Source organism: Lingula anatina, chromosome 8, assembly GCF_051362555.1.
Source record: "Lingula anatina isolate TDL-2025a chromosome 8, LinAna3.0, whole genome shotgun sequence".
Lineage (NCBI taxonomy): Eukaryota > Metazoa > Brachiopoda > Lingulata > Lingulida > Lingulidae > Lingula > Lingula anatina.
Window position 1 is genome coordinate 2,941,625 of NC_141774.1, and position 24,481 is coordinate 2,966,105.

Here is a 24,481-nt window from a genome sequence, read left to right on the forward strand (position 1 = left end):
TAAATAATTATGGAATAACAGCACAGTCAATCAACAGGTAACATGGTCAATACAATTACAGTTTCAGGACCATGAGAGTTCAAATTCACATAACGAAAATCGTGTACTATATAGGTAACATGGACATAGAAAAGCTAGCATGTGATTCAGTTTCATGGACTGTAAAAGCCACATGTACTTGATCAAAAACGGAACATTTCTCAACTGGGTTACAAATGTAAGTCTGATATTGTGATAAATTTGAAACACACGCCAACAATTGTTGTTCATTTTCATTATTCTTTATTTCATGGATATTTTGTTTCAGTAGGTGATACAAACTAGTTATAAACTGTATGACTACTTAACGACTTAAGCTGTCCAATTGCAGTAATTGAGACTGACTAATTCCCGCAATTGTGTCCAGATAATACATGTAGATCATGAAGTGGTTGATAAGCCCATCTTCAGATTCCACCAACTGCATAGGTAATCAACGAACCTCTTCTTTATAGTATACAAGTTTATCGCTCGTAAATAGGGCAATAAAGCAATAAAAGCGCCCTGAATTACACTGCAGCCCCTTCAACTTTATCATCGTAAAACTTCATAACTTAGATAGCCTCGTGAGCAGTTAGTATGTGATAGACCTCTGTATTATAACCTGTACTATTAAGTGTGCACACAAATGGAAGCTCAAACTACGCTTTTCTTTTTCGTCCTGGTCTCCATTTTCTGGTTTCACCAGGGCTGTCTCCGTGTGGGCTTTATTACAAATTGGCAAAGCATTCCGTATGTTGTCAGGGACTACGGCAGCAATTCACGCGTGACATTCCCAGATCAGTCAGAACGTATTCTTACTGCGACAGTCAACCAGACCAAGGAATCGCACGCTACCCGCATAATTCGTACTGATTCACCTTTCAACACATCTGGACACTTACATGGAGACCATACGCTCGATTATTGGACGGAAAGTGAAAAAACCCCAAAGATTGGGAACAAAACATTTTTTGTTATTTGGAACGTCCCTTCTTTAAAGTGCGTACAATATGGAATAGACTTGAATCTATCACATTATAATATAACATCAAACAGCAATATGGAATGGAATGGAAATATTATAAATATATTCTATGAGGACGAACTTGGTTATTATCCAAAGATATTGGAAAACCGATCAAGAGTCCATGGCGGCTTACCGCAGGTAGTATTACATATAAATTTGCCCCCCTATATCAAAAATGTATTTAACATATCAACTCTTTCATCTCTTCACGGGGTTGAACTCTCACATTGAAAAAATGCTGAGTTGATAGATATCTCTGAAATTATGTCTCTTCTACACGCAATTTACACTTTAAGGATATTGTACAACCCTTTATTATCATCCAGATACCGAAAATGAGGTTTTTCCTGCATCTAATTATTCAATAATGCATCTATCTTTGCGCTGAATTAAAACAAAGAAAAAACCCTAGCAAATATAAAACACGGTGTTTATATTTCGTTGCAATGTTGCATAGGCAACTCAAAGTTTTAATCGACAATCGAACACCTTGCTATTTTGAGGTGAGATACACAACTGTAGCAATCGGTATATATGGGGCGTAACTTTGTTATCCAAATGAATGTATGCAAGGCAGTTAATAAGTTTTGGGCGAAGGGTGACAATATCCTTAAGTTATTTTAATAATTAAAATACTAACAAAAAAGGACTGCGCTAAAGGAGTATTACGAGAAGCACGTTTATTTTACTGACACATTTTGTCCTCAACGTCAAGTACATTTCACAATGCTCATGAAAATGTTTTAAGTATTCCACGCATAGCTTGCGTTCTAGGGGACTCTTGCTGAATGCAGTCAGATTAACTGAATGGCACACTTCGAGCAGCTACATGTACATGTAGTTGGTGTTTGGGTGTGGTCGGCTCATGCCTTGGTTAAAATCTTTCTTATCAAAATAACACCATCCAAGACTGGGCCCCTAACGACGTTTGTTTTGACAGCGCACCTTGCTAAAAACCTTCAGATAGCTTCGGTACGCTAGGGCTACTCCGTCTTCTAAAGGTGCTCCGATGCCTTCCTACAAGACTGGACGTGTACACATGTACATAGTTGTATTAAGTATGTCCTTCACATCACTTCTGAGAGTTGACATCTCTCAACAATGTGTCTGAAAGTATGGAGGTACATACATCAGAACATGCACTGAGACCAATACATATGTTTTAGTTACATAGCATTGAGTTTAGGATAGGAAATCCAATGAGAAATTAATAAAAATCTGGAAGAGACTAACCGTTATGCAATTGATCTATTTTCAGCTTGTTGACATCGAGAAACACTTAAAGAAGTGCATAGCTGACATTAAAGTATCTATCCCAAGTCCAGATTTCAGCGGGCTTGCTGTCATAGATTGGGAGTCGTGGGTTCCCACTTGGGAGAGATTATGGGATACGAGATTAATCTATAAGAATGCATCTTTAGATCTGGTACGAAGCAGGCATCCCGACTGGAATGAAACCACAGTAGAATCAGAGGCGAAAAGAGAGTGGCAATCTGCCGCAAAGTGGGTTTTCTTTTTTCTTTTCTTTTTATATTAAAAATTTTAATAAACACTCCTATTCTTTGAAGAAACAAAGTCAGTAATGTCAAATTTGAATCAAATTTTATCTATTTGACAATTTTATAAAATGTGAACGATAAAGTTTTTATATTTGGAAGGAGATTTATGTTAAGCACTCTGCAAGTGGCTCTTGCCGAGAGACCCAAGGCGCGTTGGGGTTTTTACCTGTACCCAGACTGTTACAATTACAATGGTCCACAGATACACGACTGCACAGATATTGTGAAAGAAAGAAATAACGAGTACGTATCATAGATACAGCCTTCTTAGCTACCTCCAGATATTTATCCTGTCTCTTTCTCCCATTGTCTCCCTCTTTCTGCATAATTTTGTCGTTTTCAAATAATAAGCAGGCTTTAATACATGTGTTGAGATACTCATTAAAATTTCTACATTATTGTGTCAGAACAATTTATGCAGTGCAGTATACTAATGGGTGAAAACAGAATTGCTGAAACCAGCAGTACGTAGACAGTATCTTAATAAACATCGTTATATTCAATGTAATTAATCTTATTGTGAAATTCACTTTTAAAACCATCCATGCGCTTTCAACAAATTATAAATAAAACTTATTTTTGTGAACATTCAGGTATAACAATTTACTTACGAACTGTTAATTTTTAACAGGCTTGAATGGCTTTTCAAGGAAAGCACAGTCTTACTCCCATCAGCTTATCTTGACTCAAAATACGATATTAAATGGAAGACGGCATTTGTGCGCCACAAGATACAAGAGGCACTACGCATACGTCAGTACGTCGGCTTAAGTCCAAGGGCCATGCCGGTATTTCTGTACAGTAGATTCAGGCACCCTGACACACTCACGTGGTACTCTTTGGTAAGATATTGCAATTAATGTATCTTTATTGCAAAAAATAAATCGCTTAACCTAACATTCTCAGACAAAATTTTTACCAAGTTCTTCAACAATAATTTGAAAATATGTTTAACAGTGTCGTTCATTTGTATAGTATATGTCCATGCGGGATTCTATTTGTTTTTAGATAGAATTGAATGCCACTATTGCTCAGTCGAAATCACTAGGCACAGATGGGATCGTGTTGTGGGACGACCATCTGGTAACGGACACCCGGGAACATTGCTCATTACTCCAGCGCTATGTGACCACCACACTGGGGCCTTTGGTTCAGAAGATACTGAACAACAGCTAAGGCATCATAACTAGAACAAAATGATCGCCAGGGGCGCAGGGCAAGGATTGTTTGTGTTCCCACTTCTCACAGTAAAGTGCAAAGAATGGAAATCATTTTAAAGCCACGCAATTTGAACGTTTTTGTACTTGTTCTTAAACCCACCAATAACGCAACTACCATGCTCATGAAGCTTAATGAGCGGCTTACCAGTCTGTAATGAAGTACGTACTTTATGTTGAGTCGACATGGTTTTGTTTCTCTTCCACGTGTCGAACAACTTTGCTTTTTTTTCATCGCGTTAATTGCGCAAGGCTAGCTTACTTTTACAATTTCCAAAACCCATAAAAAATGAACGATGCCCGTGAAACAAGAAAGCATTAAGTCCATCGTCAGTGTTAAATTGGCTTTGTACAGTATATCAATCTGAAGAACGAAACCAGGCAGTTAACATGTCCAGTTGAAATCCAACAGGTGGAACAATACTGATATAAACAAAACATTTGAAGATGTCTATTCCCTTTGTAGTGATTCTATCAAAATAACATACCTGTGATGACTTTCGGGCACTATCTAATATAAATATAGATTAAATATAAATTATTTAAATAAATCAATAACTGTTTTATTGCATCACTTTCCAGTTTTCTGTTGTATTTTTTAGAAATGTTTATAATTATATAATCTAAAATTAGCAGCTAGTTTCATTGTTTTGAGAAAACCTCAGAACCGACAAACGGCGTTTACAACCCAACCCCCTAAAAAAAGAAAAGAAAAGAAAAACACAGTCGTTCACATCATCGGGAAGAATGCAGAGCAGGAATGAAAGAAAACTGAGAGTGCACATATGAATACTGCGGTTACAAGAGGAGGGTCTGAGCCTTGGCTACCCTGGCCAAATATCCTCAGCTTGCTGAAATTCTTGGAAACTTTAGTTTAATTTAGATTTTTAAGCCGGGAGAGAAGCACGTTTTAGTCCACAGAAGGGAAACCTATTCGTTAAGATGTTAGTTATTACATAATGCGGAAGTAATATCGTGTAAAACAAAGCTACGAAATTAAAGATTAACTCTTAGCCACCCTATGGGCAGAAATGGAACAGGGGGAGGCTATTCGCAAAATAGAAGCCTTTATAACGAAAGAATAAGGGGGAAAGCATTAAATTCTCACAGAGGCTGAGCGTTTATATGTACTAGACGATACAATTTTCTTCAATACAATTTGCATAATAGAGAAATTTAATGTAGAATATCTATATTTTTTCCTTGTAAGACCAAAACTAGTCCGGACGTTACTTTCATGAACGGAACACAAGGGAAATTAGGACAACTGACATACTTAAGAGAATACACAAAATGTGTGTTATGAAAATTAATGGGTGACTTGCTTCAATGACGTGAATTCCTAAAAAGAAATGTATCGTATGCAGGGACGTGTAGTAGTTAGATGTACTACAGTAGTACATGATGATACTTTTCATATTCACTGTAAATTAAATTCACATAAGTTGATGAAGACAAATGCTATGTAGTGAACCAGCATGTAGCTGCCACTGAAGTATAACGTATGAAAATGAATAGCAATTTGTTCTTTTAAGAAAAAATATTATCATTAACTGATTCTAATTTTTTTCTGAACGCATTTAGTAGATACCCACTGAATAAATACCGACAGTTCACGAGCAGGGCCTAATATTGATTTGAGTATGTAAGTCAGAGAAATTTCATCAGCTGTGTTAAGTTATAAGAATGATGTGATTTTTTCTTCAGTCAACAGCTAATATTGAGATAGGTTTTACCTCCAATATTACGATGTCTATCAGGACATCTTCTTCATTCCCTGAAGAAGATGTCCTGATAGACATCGAAATATTAGCTGTTGACTGAAGAAAAAAATCAGATCATTGATTTGAGTATATTTTCTAATTCTCTGATTTAGTCACTTCTTCATTCGGACTCATTGAAAATAAGTGTATGTAGTACAAACATGTCGAGTTAAGATAAAGTTTTGGCACTTATGAGAAGTGATAAGAAAAATCAAGCAAGTGAGCTCCCTCTATCGATCATTGCTGTCTCCACAAGCACAATGTAATGAAATTTGTGGACCCCGTCACAATCATGTTGTGAAAGAGCCCTAAGAGCAAATATTGCAGCCCAAGTCTGTTATAACTAATTTTCGTTCATTGCAGTATTTTATCGTATTATCAATTTTGAAAATAACTATGTACACGCAATTCTACTAATTTTACAATCTTTTTTGACAAACCGGTGAATTGTTTTGCCTTCACTTTTTTATTTCTATTCTTTGCAACTCGCTCTCGCGCAGCTATAAATATGGTGTCTGGCACTCATTGATCATAGTAAGAATTCCAGACTTGTTACGGGTCACATATTATATACCCTCAGCTCCACTTGAATATTAATTTTAAAACTTGCTCCTAGACTTGATTACTTGCATCTACAATCTAGGCGTTGACGGTTACTTTCTTTACTCTGTTTAGTTTGATGTGTAATAATATATGTACACCTTTACTTATTTGTCGTACCCATAGTTCGCGGTTATTTAAATTGTCCAAACCCTATGCTAGTTACTATATTCTTCTTCTCTTCCACATGTAAAAATCTAGATACAACATTTTGCAAAATGTGCTTTACTTATTTATTTATAATATATTAATATACAGACTTGACATTTAAGATGAAATATAATTTCCTAGCAAAAAAAGCACCCCAACGGGGTCCCACCGTTTTTATTTTACTATTTAATATATAACAACTACATTAAGGATGTGTAGGATATCCGCGGAAATGGATAACTGACGGATAACTGAGCAAGCAAAAATTATCTCATACTATCTTTAACCGTATAAGGACGTACGCCAGAACTCCACAAACATTACAGAACTTTTTGACTCCACGCACAGGTGCGACAGATGAGTCCTCCAATCCAGAGGATACTGTACAAAATACTAAAATGTGGCTTGCATTTTTAGACTATGGTTAGTTAAATCATTGGTTGAACAATCTGTAAGTTTATGTGAAAGTTTTCGTTTATAAGTTGAAAATAGAACATTGGTTCATGACATGATTTTTTATATCAATTTACCATAGCGTTAGGGGTGAAACTTTTTGCTAGGGGAGTATATATCAGTTTAAAGACCATGTCTAGGTAAAATGTATTTTTAAACTTGTTACTCACATAAGATATATGAATAGAGAAATTTGTAGTCAGGTATATCAGACGTGTTACATAATATGTTACGTAATATGTGGTGATTTCATTGGGTAGTAGAAGCAGTTTTCTTTGGGGTGGTCCTAGCATGGATAAAACAGAGTTGGGTTCTGTCAAATATGTCTCCATATTTTGAAAACCGCTGCAGAGAAAGTTTTAAAAATTTGCAAACAAATGAACCGTTTGTAACCTCATTGTTGCTCCGCGTCCGACTGGTACGAAGCAGCTAGACATTGCTAGACGGATTATTGTGTCACGAGGAACAGTCTGCAGTCTTACAAGTACAGGTATGCCCGAGCCGGTGTGCCTACGCAGAGGCCCGGACCAAGGCATCCCAGACTTTTCACCAGGAAAAGCAGAAGTTGAGCTGCATGGCCGGGAGTGCAATGTGAAAAATGCGTTTTAAGAGACAAAGCGCAATATTTTAATACACGTTTTTTTACTTACAAGTAGATAAATCACATCTTGTTAAAAATATCTAAGAACAGCTTTATGATCTTTTTTACAGGTAAATGCCATCATTAAATGTTGCCAAAATAATTTGAAATATCAAACCTCGCCACCTGTTTAACATCTTGACACAGTTTTGATTCACGCTCAACCAGGAACTCAGTGCTTAAAGTGATGACGGCCATTGAAAAACCCGACCACGCTATAAAAGAATTGCTTATTTCCAAGATTGTAGCACATTTATGGCAACTGTCGTGAAAGGTGGATCAAATGTTGATTAGACAAATGTCGTTTACCCCAGGTAGTCTAAAGAGAAATTCTTCATAAGTGTTAGTTTTCTCGGAGAATTCCTACGTTTGGCACCTTGGATACATTATACAGTCCACACGGCTTTGAAGTGGATATGGTGTATATGACATGCCTCTAACACAGTTCCAAACCACAATTGTATCCAAATATCACAGAAAATTAAAAGACGGGAAAAGCAACAAAATAACTATAATAATTAAATACTTCAAATACTGACAACCTTCTTTCTGAAAGACATCATGCACATGTGTGCTTGTAGATCTGTAGTCTCAGAACACATAATATTGTGCCAACAGGAGGTGATATCAGTACTCATTAAAATAACATCTAATTAGCTGACTATTGTAAAGCTGCAGGCTAAAACCTGCATAAACAATGGCCATCAAGTTTCTTTGGTCTTCAACTTATTCCCCTAGATGTCTCTGAAGTTGAAGATTGTCGTGAAAGCCGTCTCATTTTTAATGAACTTCTGATATGGTAACACGTAACGAAATTTGCATTGAACATGTTCTTGTATATGTGAAGCACTATAGAGATATCAATATGGAATATTAAAAGTTTAACATTAATAAACCGGCAGCATTCCACATTCAGCCACTACATAGTCGCATTTTAAAATGCTTTACATTGTGTTAGACACATATGATGAAAATAATGATTTACCAATCTCCTTTATAATGAATTAAATTGCACCACGGTATCTTCACACCTACAATAATTTACATGCAAATACTCAATATTACATATCAGCACATCGATCTTAGACAAACAAATTCCTTGTTTTGTTTGATATCAACACGACCGTGATGAACATGCCAAGCATCAAGTTCACATTTTCAGGTAATCAATGTTCTGCACGGTATTATTCTGGTACGTTTTGAAAAGCCAACATATATCAGTGTTTTAACCTACTTCACATACTCATGTAAATTGACAAAAAAAAATGTTATTCACATAGCACATACTAGCGTGATGTTCAATATACATATATTACCAATTTATGTACCCCCGTTACGTGATTCAGCTCAAGTATAAAGTAGCACGACAATGTGTTAGAATATTTTCATCACGATTTCCTTTTTTTATTTCTTTTCACTCTTTAGCTTGCTTTCTGGGCGCCCAAGCGTTCCGTTTTTTACATTTGGTTTTTGAACTTGGATAGTTCACACAGTGAGCTCAAATGTTGACCCGCTCAGCATTAGGTCGCCACGAGAATGCTGTCGAAGGATATTTCTCTGCATCTCTAGCACGTTATTATAGCTGGCTTGCAGGCGTGTACATTGGTCTGCCAACTTTTCCCGTAAATTTCCGAGAGTTTTAAGCAACATCTCTTTCCGGTGGAGTGTGATTTGCCTCTGGAAGCGCATGCGCTGTTCAAGACGAAGCTGCTCCTCTTCCTGGGCCTCTCTTATTTTCTCTTCAATGATGCGTCTACCGGCCTTCAAACGCCTCACTTTTTCTTGTAGGCTCTCTTTTGTATCGGTACGAAAACTTTCTTTACTCTTATTCACCAGCGACGCAGTACAATTATCTCGACCCAAAGCGGGTTCATTAATACAACAGTCATCTGAAAGATTTAATTTCGACGGATAATCGATTTCAGTCTTGATCTCGATTTTAGCAGCTGCAATGGCGTCTTTGCAGATATCCTCGACAAGTTGATCGTAGTAACTCCCATGCATCCTTGCAGGGGTCGCCAGCAGTTGGCCTTTCTCCACGATTACAGCACCATGTTCCTCTTGTTGGTTATCACAGGTCTCAGACCTGTCAGTTTTATCTTCAAAATCGCGGCCTGTTGCCGTTTGAAAGAGAAACTCATCTGTACACTCATCAGCAAAAATGTCCACTCCTGATTCCAGGAAGTCGTCACTTAGACTGCCCTCTTCATCCATGACACACTGGTCGAAAGAAAAGCCGCTCTCCGAGGTCACCAATTCGATGTTCTTTTCAAACAATTCCTCATAGTTTATATCTTCTTCATCATCATTGGGAATGAGACTTTGAAACTGAATCAGGAGATCTGGTTCTTCTTCTTCTTGTTGTACGCTCTGTCCTGCTTCAGTGCGAATGTATATGTCTGGTGCTTGAGATAAAGCTGATAGGCGACTTTCATTTGTGTCACAGATTGTATCTGGTGTTTGTACGGCATCTGACAAACATATTGCCTCTAGGGGCTTCACGTCTGAAGGTGCTTGACTGGTCGCTGGCTCGCAGCCATCAGACATGGTGGAACTGACCAAAGAACTCACACCACTTCCAGTCATAGAGAACCGCCCGCTATCAGAGGTCATCGACGTCATAATTGAGCTGTCAAGCGACGGCATTTCACCACAAAGATGATCTGTGGGGAAATAATCCTTCGTTTTAGATAGCTCTTTGGATTCCTCGTTACACTCACCCGAAGTTGAGCTTGGCTCTTCCAGTGCAGAATCTTCCAGTGCTGCTTGGCTGCCGTCGGCCGGAGATGAGACAGTGGATGACGTCGTGCGCGTTGACCCTGGTGATGTACTGGGCGATGACCTAGGAGACGGTAACCAAGGGTTCGTCTTAATTCTTGGCCTAACTCTGGGAAGTGTATTGTAATTATTATCTGTCCAACTGGAAGTAAGATCAAAGTCCGCAGGACAGTTTTCTGCGTTTTTGTCGTGCAATGGCGGGAAATTGTGCCCGTCTATGATCACATGCTTATAGCATGCGCATTTGCTCTGGCGTTCACTGAAGTTTAAATTTACAAAAAGTGGATCGCTGTAATTGCGTGCCACGTCCTTGTTATCAAGTTCACTTCCTGCAACATATCTATTGATGTGTACCGATAGCGCCACCTGTGGTCCGTTTTGCTGTATGTTATGTGGGTCTGCCGTGGGTTGCACTTGTGTCAGCTCCTGGGCAGAAGATAAAGACTGCTGTTTGCGTTTCGATTTTCCCCTGGCACGTGGTAATGTATTGGCCATAAACTGCTTGAGTTTCATGGTGGCAGCAGATGCACCTCTTTAGGCCACAGGATGTTCAGCGGTACGGGAGTCGTCTGAAAAATAAAACAGAAAGTTTAGATTAAATTATCCATTTTTATTACTGACCAAATTTTTCATGGGTTACGTTGGTCTTGGAGCTGGTCTTAAAAATATACATCTTCATTAATTTTTCACAAAACGCCTCGTTTTGTAAATTTTTTTTGAAAACATGAAAAATAAAGGCTATCAAAATTCACGTTAATTAATTTTTAGATAATCCCCATTTCCCGTAGAACGCACATAATTTATCTAAGCAAAACACTTCAATGAACTTGAAATATCTTCAGGACGCATTGTGCCGTTTACAGCGCCAACACGGTTTGATGCACTTAACTCTTTAGCACAGAAATACAAAGCATGCGATTCCTAGTGTATTGATTTTTCAAGGTGTTCCATTTACTTCCAGTGTCTTCAAAGCAATTCGTCATTTCAATTCTCTTAAAGTATTGTATTGGCTGTTTTGAGGCATGCCATGGAGTTCAATAAAACTGAGAAACCATTGCCATCTGCTGTTAGCTTTGCCAATACAGGTGCCTGCGTCTATGTGCGTTCGAAGTCATCTCGTTCTCTTGGTTTCCAGAAATCCTGGCAACGTGTTCCTTGTTTCCTTTGTAAATATTACAACAGTTTGGCAAATGAGTATATACATGTAGTTTTACCTGTGAGTGTGAGAATATACGTGTATGTATATGCATTCAGTGGACTAGATCTCCAAGAACCATTGTCAATTTTGAATAAATGCCCTTTTCATCTTATCCTTCCCATTGGCCATGACTAGTAAGCCTATTTCTAGGCCAGTACACGTTATTGCTGTGTGAGGTAAGTATAGAAGAAAGGGGAAAGAAAAAATACAGTAGGCGAAGTGAAGCCGTTACCTGGTGATGTGGAAACTATATGCATAAGTCAGGCTTTTTAACATGATCTTAACATCTATTAGAAAACAGCCTCTGTACTGTGCAAGAGACATCAATCAATACAGAATTCTTTTAGACTTCTCTTTATCTAATTCGATGACTTTTTCATCATTAGTACGTTGCTTATTCAACACCTCTGCAATCACAGTGGTTTTGATTGATACTGAGTATACGTGGCTATAATAGGAGACAAGAGCCATTAGCTTACATGAATACAAATTAACATGTCCTTTTTCTGTTCTATATTCCAAAGTATACACATCCTCACGCTGTGGATTGACTCGCCCATAAGCTTTAATACGGTAATAATTCAAAGTGCCCTGAGTGGGATAACCCAGGCCATTAGAGATGTGAGTCACCATTCGTTATGAAGTCACCGCTAACATAAAGACAGTCATTGAGACGTTGTCTTTTATTTTAATTTCAATTTGCTAAGTTCTAGACGTTTCTGTGTTAACTGTGTGTCATTGCGCACTTATTCAGTCAACAAAGACGTCTTTGTACCCGGGGAAATAAGGCATGTACTACTCCGAGTACGGGCCTCTAATGACACAAATAAAGCATCTATTACTTCTAGTGCTGCGCTCAAATTACACAAATATGAATTAGTGAAAGTAAGCGTCTCACAAACGACGAGACAAGTTGACAAATTTTAATGTCTATAAAAGTCCAATAAACGGTAAAGCCAATTTAAAGAAATTATCTTAAACTGTTACATTGTGTAAAGTTAAGACAATGAACGTTAAGTGCAATATGCATGTATACCTCTGCGTTCCTTTTTAAAATCTTAAAAGATAACAATTAAACTCTAAGACTTGAAGTCACCATTTGTCAAATAGGTAGCCAACGAAGATGGTACAGGATTGGTGTAATGTACGCCGGCCTATTTGCCTTGCATAAGAATCTAGCACATGCTTTTTAAACGGACTTGAGTTTTTATGGTAGTCTGGAATGCCAACAAGTAGACTGTTACAGTAGTCAAGGCGAGAACAGTTTTGATCTATTTTCGCCACCAGCCGCGATCACAAGTATTAATTTGGTTAGAATATTTAATAATAATTATAAGTTTATTGAGCACTAAATTATATGAATACATTAGCAGGCTCACTAGACTACATTATATACATAATATATAAGGATATACATTTATATATGTTTACATATGTAGAATAATAAATTACAATTGTTAATGTTATACTATAAAATTAATTAATTATATTATTATTTGAGTGGGGGTTAAGATTAGACTATTCTGCACTTGCCAATGTAAATCGATTTTTTGCTTTCGCCAAATTCTGAATAGATTATTCAATATTGTGTGCAACCTCTAGATTTTATGAATTGGCATTGCACTTAGACAAAATCATTGGTTTTATATTGGCATTTTGATCTACGCAAATGTTTAAAGTAAAAACACGGTTTCCGCCAGCTACTAACGGTCTATCGCATTGAGGCCAAGCTAAATATTCCAATATACTTTGATTAGTTATCAAATCTGATCACAATTCTCATATATTCTATGGGAAGTTGCTCATTTATCTGTTTATACTTTCCATGTTTTAATACTTCTAATACATACTACTGTTCAATTTTGTTTAAAATCGATATGCTCAATGACCCATGAATTATTCCGTTGACATCCTGTGCGAGTTTACAGATAACTACACAGATATCCCGACACTTACAGTCAAATTACATCGATCATTTTCCAGACTATTATTTCAAAGAAAATATCCCAAAGGATGGTAGCCAGTGAAGGTCAGATAACACAACACCTCAAGAGAATCATACAATCGCCGTAATTAATGTCCGCTGCCAGTGGTGTGGCCTTTGTTTCAAATATCCTCGACAAGGGGTCAGTTATGGCCACAAGGCGGTCAAGTGGTCAATTTTGTAATGTTTTCTGTAATCCGCCTTTGTTTTACTATCATGCACATTAAGCCCAGAACCATACCAAACAGGCGCTCATCTCAGACTAAATTGCCGCGCGGTTACTTCCCGTACCCCATGTAATAGTAAAAGAACAGTCTGCTGACCGAGACATATTGATCCCCCAGTAATCCCCCTAGAAATCCCAGTAATCAGATACACGCTGAGGAAAGAACTAGAAAATAGCCAGATCAAAGGTAGGGGGGCTCCAGCTATCATGTTTGACCGATTGGTCCTTTGTGAGCTCTGATTGCAGTGGATATTTCTCTTTTGATGTTAATATATTTAGTGAAACATTTGAAACAAAATGGTTAGACAGCGGGTAGACAAAGAGGAGCATCGTTTACATTGGTGGTGTTTACAGTGAAGAGAGTTAATACAATGACGGAAGGCGGACTAGTGTATTCATGCAACTGATGCATCAGCAATCATTTTTACTTGTAAGCCAACAATGGCATTGCTGCGTTGAAATAGGCTTTGCATTTTCTCTTGTGTAATGATAATAAAAATAAATCGCTTCTAAAGAATCTTTTTTTTTTATTCAGTTGTGCGTCAGTCTTGTGATCACTCGTGCCACGCTTTCTCTCTTTAAAAACGATCTCCTTATTATTAATATCATAGTTATTCCTATCCACTCTTTCCACGTGCATTTGGATAACCACAGCCGCACACGCGCATGCACGCTCAATACACCGTTTATTACTAACATACTTTTGTAGTGGCTCTGTGTCACGCTCACATGTGAACATTGGATAGGTTTATCAGCTGACTGTCAGTCAAAGTTAAAACGTCATAAACCGTCCGGGTTTGTATGTACAATTAACGTCACTTTACCCTAGCATTACGTCATGTTGATCGATCACCACGTGAGCTTGATGGCATGAGCATGTGCTCTTTAAAACCTTGGTGCTGACACTGGGCACCCCGTGTGTGAAGGGCAGACATGACTCAGAGCTACAACTTTGAAATCAGTCCCCATAGAATATGTGTCAACATGCATTTCTCTAGCGTATGTCTACATGCATAATTTAGCTCTGGCTTCCCTTTCCAAACAAGAATACTGCATGGTGGAGGATCATATGAGCCTTCCTGAAGGCTGGCAAGGAATGAGAGGAGTCTGTGAGTTGACATCCAGGTTCCAGAGAGTCCGACATGTACGTGCCCCAGCGGGAGACTGCCATGGGTTGAACTGACACTGTTGAAATACATAAGTTTTATTGGCCCAATTAAACCATTAGTGAAAATGCGTAAATATCACTAGTGAGTGCCAGGCAAATTAAATGGGTGTGCCATAGCGTCGGTGTTTAGCATTTTGGAGAATAAATCATACCGCCCTAAGAGACCGAAATAAGTTAGTTTAAATCCTGGTATTTCAATTAACCCACTATATTCATTAAATGAACAATTAACCAGATTACTCCGTATGTATATGAGAACACGTGGACGCTTCCCAAGTTGTAAACGGCGCCAGTCAAAACTGAGTCACTTACTGACAAGACATGGTGGGGTTCTGATACTTATCAAATACATTCTTGGGGAACTGGAATATGTTTACTTCCAGTATGTAGGAAGTATACAGATAACGTGTCGTTTTGCAACCGCGTTTGTCAGAAAAACGCTAATTGTAATATTGACTATTTTCATTACACAAAGAGAATCAAGCATCAGCCCTGGTCGTGAAGTGCTGGACACAGTTGTCTGGCAGTCTATCCACAGTTCATGTGTGCACATCCTAGGGATAACTCAGGGGAATGCTTGCCTTGCACATGCTGTGTTTTAAACAAAAGGCTACCTGATAAAGAATGCAAGTGACGAAAATACTGATGCAATATTAAAGCAAATTCTTTATAAGATTATTCATTCGGAGATTTGTAATTGAAATAATGAAAACCGAAAACAAAAAATATAAATAAATGTATTCTAAATACTCGAGCCTGCCGTCCACCCGCTTACGTTACAGCACAGGTCACAGCTGACCGTCCTCCAGCGCCACACCGAGCTAGTCACTGTACCAAATCAGTATTATGGTGCATTCCCAGAGATTTAGATCGATCCAGGGATTAAGATTTAGATCGACCTAACTCCCTGGGGGTTCACGCTAAATTGCAGTCAGCCGAGCGCGCACCATAGATAATTACCCCTTTACAGCTTTTAGTAGGCGGAACAGACGCTTAAGCCGGCTAAGCTGACAGTAATCTAGTGAGACTCCCCACAGGGATAGATCGATCTAAAATCTATGGAGATGGGGTCATAGAGACCAAAAATAACCATGCAATTGTCTTTGTAACAGTCAATAATCAGTTGCTCTATCAGCAGAATAAACAAAAACCAACTTAGATTTCCATAACAGCTTTATACCTTCTATCGGCGTTCCTCGTATATCTTCCCACTATCAGCCCTCTTAATATCTCTCAAATACTCGAATTATAATGTACAATGTGTACTATCCTCTGACTACATGGTAAGTCTAGAACCACGCGACACCATAAGGGGCGGTAGCGCTGGCATCGAATATCCTCTAAAGATTTTTCAAGATCCAAATGAGGGTCCTTGTCCGGTAATAATGTGGAAGTCATTGACGTCAGAGGGCCACTGAAGGAAAGCCTGACTGGAGTGAGAAAGGGCAGGTGGACCTCTCATATAGGGTAGACTTAAGATGCATTCAGTGCGGAAAAAATACAGATCCTCGCTTCATTTATTTCATTGAAATGCCAAAGAATTCGACCTAATTAACACTACTGCCCTGCCCTTCGCTAACGCTTAAGTTAATTATAAGAGCCACATCTGAAGTTCCATTCAAACAGTATGTATAATTACTTACTTGAGAAAACCCCATCAGCTCTATTCCTTTCTAAATGCAGTTCATATTTTAGTCAGCGCGTACTCTGAGGAGAGGAGAGGCTGGCAGCAGCAGAATGTATATGATGCCCCGATATAATTTCCCACCACCTTTCGCCTATAGATCACCCAATCACCAAGCACTTGTAATAAACAGGGATATAACAATTATATTAATATCTTCTGAATAGCTGGCTAATTATGGGTAAGGATAAAACAGTTATATTAATAGCTTCTGAATAGCTAACATATTGTGTATATTGCCTATTTGTTAAGGCCCCTAGTAATATGGGAAAACGATCGGCATGACAAACATTTTTAAAATCATTCTTTTACAGTCATATCCCTCGTGCGTCACTACCAACAGGACTGTCAGATGTCCCCTCTGTCACTAGCTTTATTCTGCATGTCTTGATAGCGTAATTAATTTGTCAAAACTATGAAGGAACCCCCCTAACCACCTACACGTATATCAAACATTGTGCCTTTTGGGTGGATAACAATTGACATGGAAGTTTCTAATAGTGTAGGCTACAGAAGCACGTTGACAGAACAGGTCAAGTTGTCACTGACCTCTGACACACCTGGTGGACATCAGGCAGCTACATACCACCATCAATATAGGGTCTAAGATCGACCCCTATCCTTTAACCCATAGAAAGACCTCAAACTTTGGTGTTACTTGCAGCAATTTCCCCATTGTATTGCTGCATTATCTTGCTTTCAAATTGTGCTGTGAAAACATCACCAGATGGAAAGTTTTACAACTCGGCAACCGTCGTAATAATTAATAACTTGAATTTGGCAGTGCCATCACAGTGTTAGTGAATGTTTAATTGTATACTACATTTATCTCCTAATTGTACAATAAACATTGCACATCTCGCGCGGTCACTGATGCTACTTAGTATAAAATAACTAAGCTATGGTGAAAGATTTCAAAATAAGTGAATACTAAGACTTCTGGAAAGACAGCGCGGCACCATAGGTATCAGGTATACAACCGCGCACCTACACTACGTGTAACCTTCATACCCTACACTTCACTTCCAACATGAACTGGTATTCTCAGCTTAACAACATCAACATTCGTATTCGTTTTCACGCTCGAGCAGTACCTACATGTTATATGTACCTAGAGGTGCCTCCACACCACGCTCTTACCTTACAACCTGTCTTTTACACACTGGACTCAAAAGTCACATAAGAAACGCCATCTTCAAACTCGCATTAACTGGTCATTACATGCTGTCCCTTCGATCGAAACGTTTGCTATGAACGACGGAGCGGTTTCCAGGCAATCTTGCCTCGAACGCCTGCTAAAGTATCGATCCAACTAATCCTCTGCTCTGTTCACAGCCTGATGCAAGATAATGGATGCAGAGAGACTGGGAGCCAAGGCCTCGGGAAAATCGAAGCGTCCCTGGAGAGTAATTAAGTACTGGCTTTCTGCCCGGGTAACGATCGGATATTTCCTATCATAATTTTAAGTGGTAGTTTCGAAGGGATTAATATCGACGATATGACAAATTAAAGAGATGAGGAAAGAATGAAAAAATGCACGTAACCTATGTTTTAAATGCTTGAACTAAATGTTTCAATTGGAGCTCTAAGTGTTTTCGTATCTGAACCACCTGGTTTAACAGAGACAGTAAGTGAAAATGAGAGAGAGAGAGAGAGAGAGAGAGAGAGAGAGAGAAATTACTGACAACAGGGGATTTTGGTTGTGACAAACAATCACAGACAATCGAAAAAATATATATTGAAATGTCCATGTTTGCACAACATAAAAACTTTCCACATCTTTCTTCCAGTGTTCTCCCCAGTCGTGAAGATCAAGGCGATCAGTCATGGGTAGCCACAACAGACCTGATTTAGACGTCAACGCATTGCCTCGGGTCTCTGGGGCCAGAAGACAAGCAACGTTTTCAAATAGATAGCTCAATTCTCAAAGTGCTCAAGAGACAGATGAATAATTACATAAAAGAAAAAAAAGGAGCAAAGTGAGTTAATACATCAATGCATACACGCATGACTGAGCGATTGAGAGAAGGAGGGGATCATTCTTATGTCAATGAAGTTTTAGTCAGGCACTGACTTCTTTGAGTCATTATCGATGTATACAGTGATAGCCGTTATGGGTCCTTGCTGCGCAATTGCTGGAAGATTTGTTTGTCTGCGAAGGTTGAATGTTATGTTTAATAATATTAGACCGGTTAGAACAAAGAAATTGGATTGCACATGAAAATTGATGTTCTTTTAAAGCAATTGATGGTTTCATCTTGATATCACAATATCCGTCTATGGTGTAATATTCCTATATGTATCTATTATTGCTGGTCTTACTGGAAATCTGTTTTGTATTGTGCATATTTGTAACCAGTCACGTCCGAATGGACAGCGAGCAGCTATTAAATACATATACTTTACTTACGTTCTAACTTCATCAATGTTCAGTTTATTGGTGTTTGAGTTTATAAGATGTCATTACATTAAGATACATTATGCATTCGCAACTTAGATAAATTGGAAAGGATGCTGATTTGATTTCCCGGAATTAAAGATTCATTGTTTTCAAGGAAACCAAATACCACATTCAACTATCATCTGTGCTATGGCATTCATTTTGTGATGTCGTTTATGCTCAAATAATAGTTCATGTGCACGTATGTTTTATTATCCGCCACCCTCCACCTGAGTCTAATGGCTTGGTGCGCCTATCATTTAAGAAGACAAAAGACAGACAGATTACAGATAAGTGACCATGGTCATTTAGCGACGACGCACTTTGCAAACTGCACGCGGAGCCTGCCGAGGGGTCAGTTCTTGAACATCTGGAAAGTTTAAAATATCACACTCTTCACGAGCAACGATCACATTGTCACCGGCAGGTCATCCAGAGCCCCAGACCTTCGGGCAGGTCACTCCCCCCAGACCTTCAGGCAGGTCATCCAGAGCCCCAGACCTTCAGGCAGGTCATCCTGAGCCCCAGACCTTCAGGCAGGTCATCCTGAGCCCCAGACCTTCAGGCATGTCGAATTTGCCTTTTACAACGAACAAGGTCCCCTGCCTAATACTTTTACTATTGATTATATAAATCTTTCGTGGTGAACTTTGGTGATTGCAAAACAATTTGATATCTACGGTTCAAGGAAATATCAATAAAATACACTTTGCAAATTCTGGAGTCGCCGTCATGAAGCACGGTGGAGAGGACGGTGACTATGTGTAAGTTATTCAAATAACATAGACTCTTTTTTTACGAGCATACGCTGATTGCTATAAATGTCGGGAGAAGGAATGAGATTTTCTATCCTGAGTTAAGTTCATCACCCCCACCCCCTCCCCCGACCCTACTTGTCTTGTTTTAATAAAATGAAAATTCATGTCATTGTGAGCCACATCGTGTGTCTATGTAACTTGTAAATAAATACTGCGTAATTTATTGTACATATGACTTTAAATTTCTGACAAAAGGATGACACCCAGCCCCCAAACATTTATTTTTAGTCTATTAAAATTTGAGTCGTTAAATGTATTTTTCTTGCTAAAATTATTTGTTCTTTTTACTAAGCGTCTCACATTATGAACAAATCTTGCGCGTACTAGATACATGTCTACATGTATAACATTGTCTGCTACCTCTGTGGTTTTGTTTTCCTTGTGTTTCATTTTTCTCTCTGTTCGCGTTCCAGTAGTCTTATAATGAATAGTGATACTACAGTTTTTCGCTTCACTATTGAAAGCATTACTGCAGAGAAATCGATATTCTTACGAGATTCACATTTCTTTCTTCTAATTTCCTGTAAATGTCAATCTGAATGCTTATTGATGATAAAAAAATACAATGCCATTGTGAATTCAACAAAGGGAGAATTATGTTACCTTTCCTTCTTGATTCAGAGGCAATGTCAAGCTAATGCTGTTCGTCACTTATTAGAACTAAATACAGGCAAGTTGTGTTCAATATACATTTTACTTCTACACATTTCCAGTATAAAATCACAAAGACGGAATCCCCAAGTGAACATCGGAGCAGACCTCAATATATATTATTTTTTTCCATTTAAACAAAACTAAGTGCTTTGTGATGTTCATCACGAGAACACAGTTGTGGAAGAACGAGATTAACTAGCGCTTTGGGGGGGGGGGGGGGAGGGGGGGGTTCATCTAACGGTCTCATTAAAAACGCCTCGATTTGTATCGACTTACGTTCCTCAGGCCAAAGTTTACTATATTTTGAGCTTGAGGGGTGTGTGAGAGAGCAAAATTTGGCAATCACCCTCCCAGCTCCTGGACGACATATTATATATTATATTATATGTAGTACACACTCGTCGGGACTTCATGCGTAGTAATACACAATAAAAACAACACACTTTCAGTGATACAAAGGTTAGAAAAAAGCAATAAGATACCAAACAACAACGCTTTTGTTTATTTCCAGACAAAAACTCTGTCACAATTTCCGCAAGGATATGCAGTTAATAAAACGCACCTGTTACACGACGTTCTTTGAAAAGGTATGAATTCAAAGACAAATACATCATTTAAACACTACCCTGCTCATTGATGTTCATGCTAGAGCTGCATTGTAACTCGGTTCTAAAGAACAATTTCCGCTCTTTAAATGCAACCCTTTCAGTGTAGCACATACATCCCACGTGCTCTATTATTTCTTTTCGATATTTTTGTTAGAGATTTATAACTTCCTTGTTTGCAAATCGTGTTCATTCCAGCATATCCGCTCACTAACTACTTTGAAATTTACTTTTGTTTGAAGATTTGTAGATCCGCGTGGAAATGTTTAGGCACATGCCTGGACTTTATATAATAATAATAATAATTTATTCGAGCATTAAATGTGGCAGTTACATTTGTTAGCCCTCTATACTACAAATATATAAATAAATAAATAGTTATACATCACTATGGATTACTACTAATACAGTGTTTAAGATTATTAATTACAGTGTATACGTTGTTTAAATTACTTATTACAATTGTAAATAGTTCAATACACTGAGGGAACACACATTTTCTTTGATAGGCTTATAGCTATATGTAGCTAATTTATGGCACTTAATGATTGAGCATTTCTTTGTCTGTTTAGATTGTCCACTGGACGTAGTCGGTTTTTACACAGATGTCTATAAAATGCAAAACTGTCGTCTAGCAGTTATTCACCTCAGTTGAACTTCGCAAATATTGAGCATAATTTCTTATCATATTGCAATAATTAAATCTTTCAGATCAAAATAATTATGTTCACTATGTAGACACCATGTAATCTTTTACAAAGGCAGGTCAATTGCGGTTTTCGTGCATTGTTTATGACCTTCTCATCAATACTGCTTGCACGTACATTTCTTCTACATGAAAGATAGAACGAACTCCAAAGATTTTTAATCCAAAATTTTGTCCAGATTTGTAATAAGGATACAACCTTGAAAATGTTGAAACCGACCGGGAGACGGTCCACAGTCCTGAGCGGTCAGGCAGCCAGCTGTTATCTGCAGGTCTACTGACCCCAGGTGGCGGCTGAACTCTGCCATAACAGCAGAAACTGTCCGCGAAATTACAGATCAATCAGCAAAAAAGCATTATGACCTCACTTCAGTTAAACCTTTTATTATGCAGGCTGTCATTGCTGCCTACATAGGAAAGCTTTTAGCATTCTGTAATGCTTGGAACACAGTGCCCTTATCTGTCCGCTGTATCAAAGAATTAATATACATTAGTATGGTATCCGGTACCACAGGTAATAACACTTAAACACTTACACCCATAACTAACGACATAATATAAAGCATATTCGTTCAGTTAAAGTACTATCAATTCAGATCTTCAATCAAATGACAGCGTTTCAAATAAATTGACAGATCAAAACACAATACCTTTGAAATGCTCGGAATACTGCCAGTGTTGGTGCGTCTCTAATTACAAATAATGGGCCATAAACAGAAACATTAATATAAGTGTTTGCCGAGCCTACTTCTTACCACCGCCTACATAATGGACCAGCCACAAACCGCATGCGTTCCAAATCAAGACAAACATAACCCCAAGACCGCAGAGGCAGTCTACCAGCACTGCCTTGAGGTCTATTTGCCGAGGAACGAACTACGTTCCCTCGTTTCTTCCTTTGTCGTAACAGTCCGAATGTTGTACCTCATGACCAGCAATGACATCTAGATCTTTCACACTTATAATGGAATTGCTAGTACATCCAGGGACAGACTACCGTACAGGCGGGTACGTCTTACCCATGTTACACCGCAATGGTTAATGGCGCGTGCAGCGACTGGAAACGAGTGTAGCAGATATATGGGCGGTGTTTTAGGTGGTGGGATAGCTATTAATAGACAGGTGTGCGTTTCCCAGCTGAACTAGTTTGAACTCTTTCAAACAATCCTATCACGACAACCTTTAAATACTCCAGATGGTCTCATTTCTTGCAAAATTTTGCAGCTAGGTAATCATAACAAGCAAAAATTACGTAACAGACAAATGATAAAAACGGATCGTCTGTCAAAAATACCGTTTTATCACGAATATTTGGGAATCCTGATGATCGCGACAATCACTAGTGTTGGTGTAGCTTGGCATCATAAAAACTGGCCATATAAATTTTCCGCAAAATATAGCAAACGACGTCACGACAGACGCATGAGATTAAATAGCTAACTCAAGACCACAGAAACAGCTGATGATGCGGTAATAACTTCTTTCAAAGCTTTCGCTAGTAAACATGATATCCATTAGAAGTCGTAACTGCCACTTTAATAATAGCAAGTCTGTTTGGCCAATAAAAAAACAGTTACAGTGCAAGCTTGCTCTGTTGAACGGGTTATTTAACTTGGTTTCACATTCCAGCCATTATGAATATATTCTATCGTTTAAAAGGGTATATAAATAACATATCGCTGTATGTTCATTTTCGTCAAGGTTGTCCAAAAACTCTCTTAACTATCATTCCTAGGTCAACATACACCCACACGTTTTACTTAGTTATAGATAGGAATACTTATTCATCACAAAAAAATAAATTTTTGTGGAAAAAATGTCACAAGTACCAGTAAAGGGGCTTGCAGCGTACACCATATATTTCTAACACAACACGTGCTCTCTCTCTCTCTCTCTCTCTCTCTCTCTCTCTCTGTCCTTCCTCTGCTGAGTGATCGTGGTTTTACGAAGAAATATCAAGAGTATGAATCTATTCTTACATAATAAAATGTCGTAAAGCGGTTTCCTCTTAGATATAAAGGATCGCCCCGGAAACCACGCTTTGTTTTTGTCCTCACATGGCTTCTCTCTTTTATTGAAATCAGCACTTGCGCGGTGCGAACGAGATTTTCAAGGACTCATTGCCAATAAGAGATAATAGCTTTGCAACTATAAATGACATTCAGAGAAGCATAATTAGTGTCTTTCCAACGATTTGATGAAACGAAATGTAGATAAAAATAATAAGACAAATTCTTTCTCCACTTATTACACTATCCCGAATTCTAAATCTGATGCTTAAGTGATGGGTCGTTTCGGATACATTGACTTAAGAAGTTAATAGAAAGCTGTCAACTTCCAGCTTGATCTTCACGAATCCTCGTGCGAGTGATGCCACTGTGACACCTGTCAATCACATAAGCCACCAGGGCTATATGTACCAAGAGTAATGTTTCTTTTCATCAATAATAAATTGATTTTCTGCGACAGAATTGCTACTAACGCGCAATAATCCTCGTTTTACATTAATGCAGGGGCTCCATTTACCTTACAATGTCTACGCCGTTTAGCAAACTACCAAAGTAGTTCTAGCCGCAATATTGTTAATTTGGCGGAGGTTATTCTTTATCTTTTTTCTCCTTAGCACTTTTCAGTTACAGGTATGTTCCATCATTTGGCTGAACTGTATTTAATGTTGTCACTCTGTTCACGGACGCAGAGTCACGCTCTGAAATACTGCTTGATGCCAACACGTCAGCTATAAACTGGTTCCTTTATCTGTGGAACGTTCACTCGTACTTTTTGTATATC

The 24,481-nt window shown here is 38.3% G+C and overlaps 2 protein-coding genes across 8 annotated transcripts in view; one reads left to right on the forward strand and one right to left on the reverse strand.

Moving 5' to 3' along the window:
• The first annotated feature begins 608 nt into the window (after window positions 1-608).
• On the forward strand, window positions 609-4,470 carry LOC106174112 (hyaluronidase-like enzyme CsHyal). The gene is made up of 5 exons (XM_013555508.2): window positions 609-1,186; window positions 2,307-2,551; window positions 2,707-2,850; window positions 3,239-3,449; window positions 3,616-4,470. The coding sequence occupies exons 1-5, from the start codon at window positions 668-670 to the stop codon at window positions 3,781-3,783; spliced, it is 1,287 nt and encodes a 428-aa protein (XP_013410962.2). The 5' UTR covers window positions 609-667; the 3' UTR covers window positions 3,784-4,470.
• A 2,923-nt stretch (window positions 4,471-7,393) lies between these two features.
• LOC106174099 (uncharacterized) overlaps window positions 7,394-24,481 on the reverse strand; it is a 30,563-nt gene continuing 13,475 nt past the window's right edge. For 4 of the 7 annotated variants that reach the window (XM_013555497.2, XM_013555495.2, XM_086994181.1 and 1 more), the window contains exon 2: window positions 7,394-10,777. In XM_013555497.2, coding sequence (XP_013410951.2) covers window positions 8,916-10,721 — 1,806 coding nt within the window. In that variant the 5' untranslated portion in view covers window positions 10,722-10,777 and the 3' untranslated portion in view covers window positions 7,394-8,915. Of the gene's footprint in view, window positions 10,778-16,427; window positions 16,525-17,608; window positions 17,799-22,341; window positions 22,399-24,481 lie in introns of those variants that run through there. The other 3 variants (XM_013555492.2, XM_013555494.2, XM_013555496.2) reach the window with 3 other exon arrangements.

Bases quoted from the DNA above. Each gene is read 5' to 3' on its own strand.
- LOC106174112 (XM_013555508.2), top strand. From the start codon at position 668: ATGGAAGCTCAAACTACGCTTTTCTTTTTCGTCCTGGTCTCCATTTTC. The intron at 1,187-2,306 runs GTAGTATTACAT...ATCTATTTTCAG, and splicing joins TCCATGGCGGCTTACCGCAG to CTTGTTGACATCGAGAAACA. The intron at 3,450-3,615 runs GTAAGATATTGC...ATTTGTTTTTAG, and splicing joins CACTCACGTGGTACTCTTTG to ATAGAATTGAATGCCACTAT.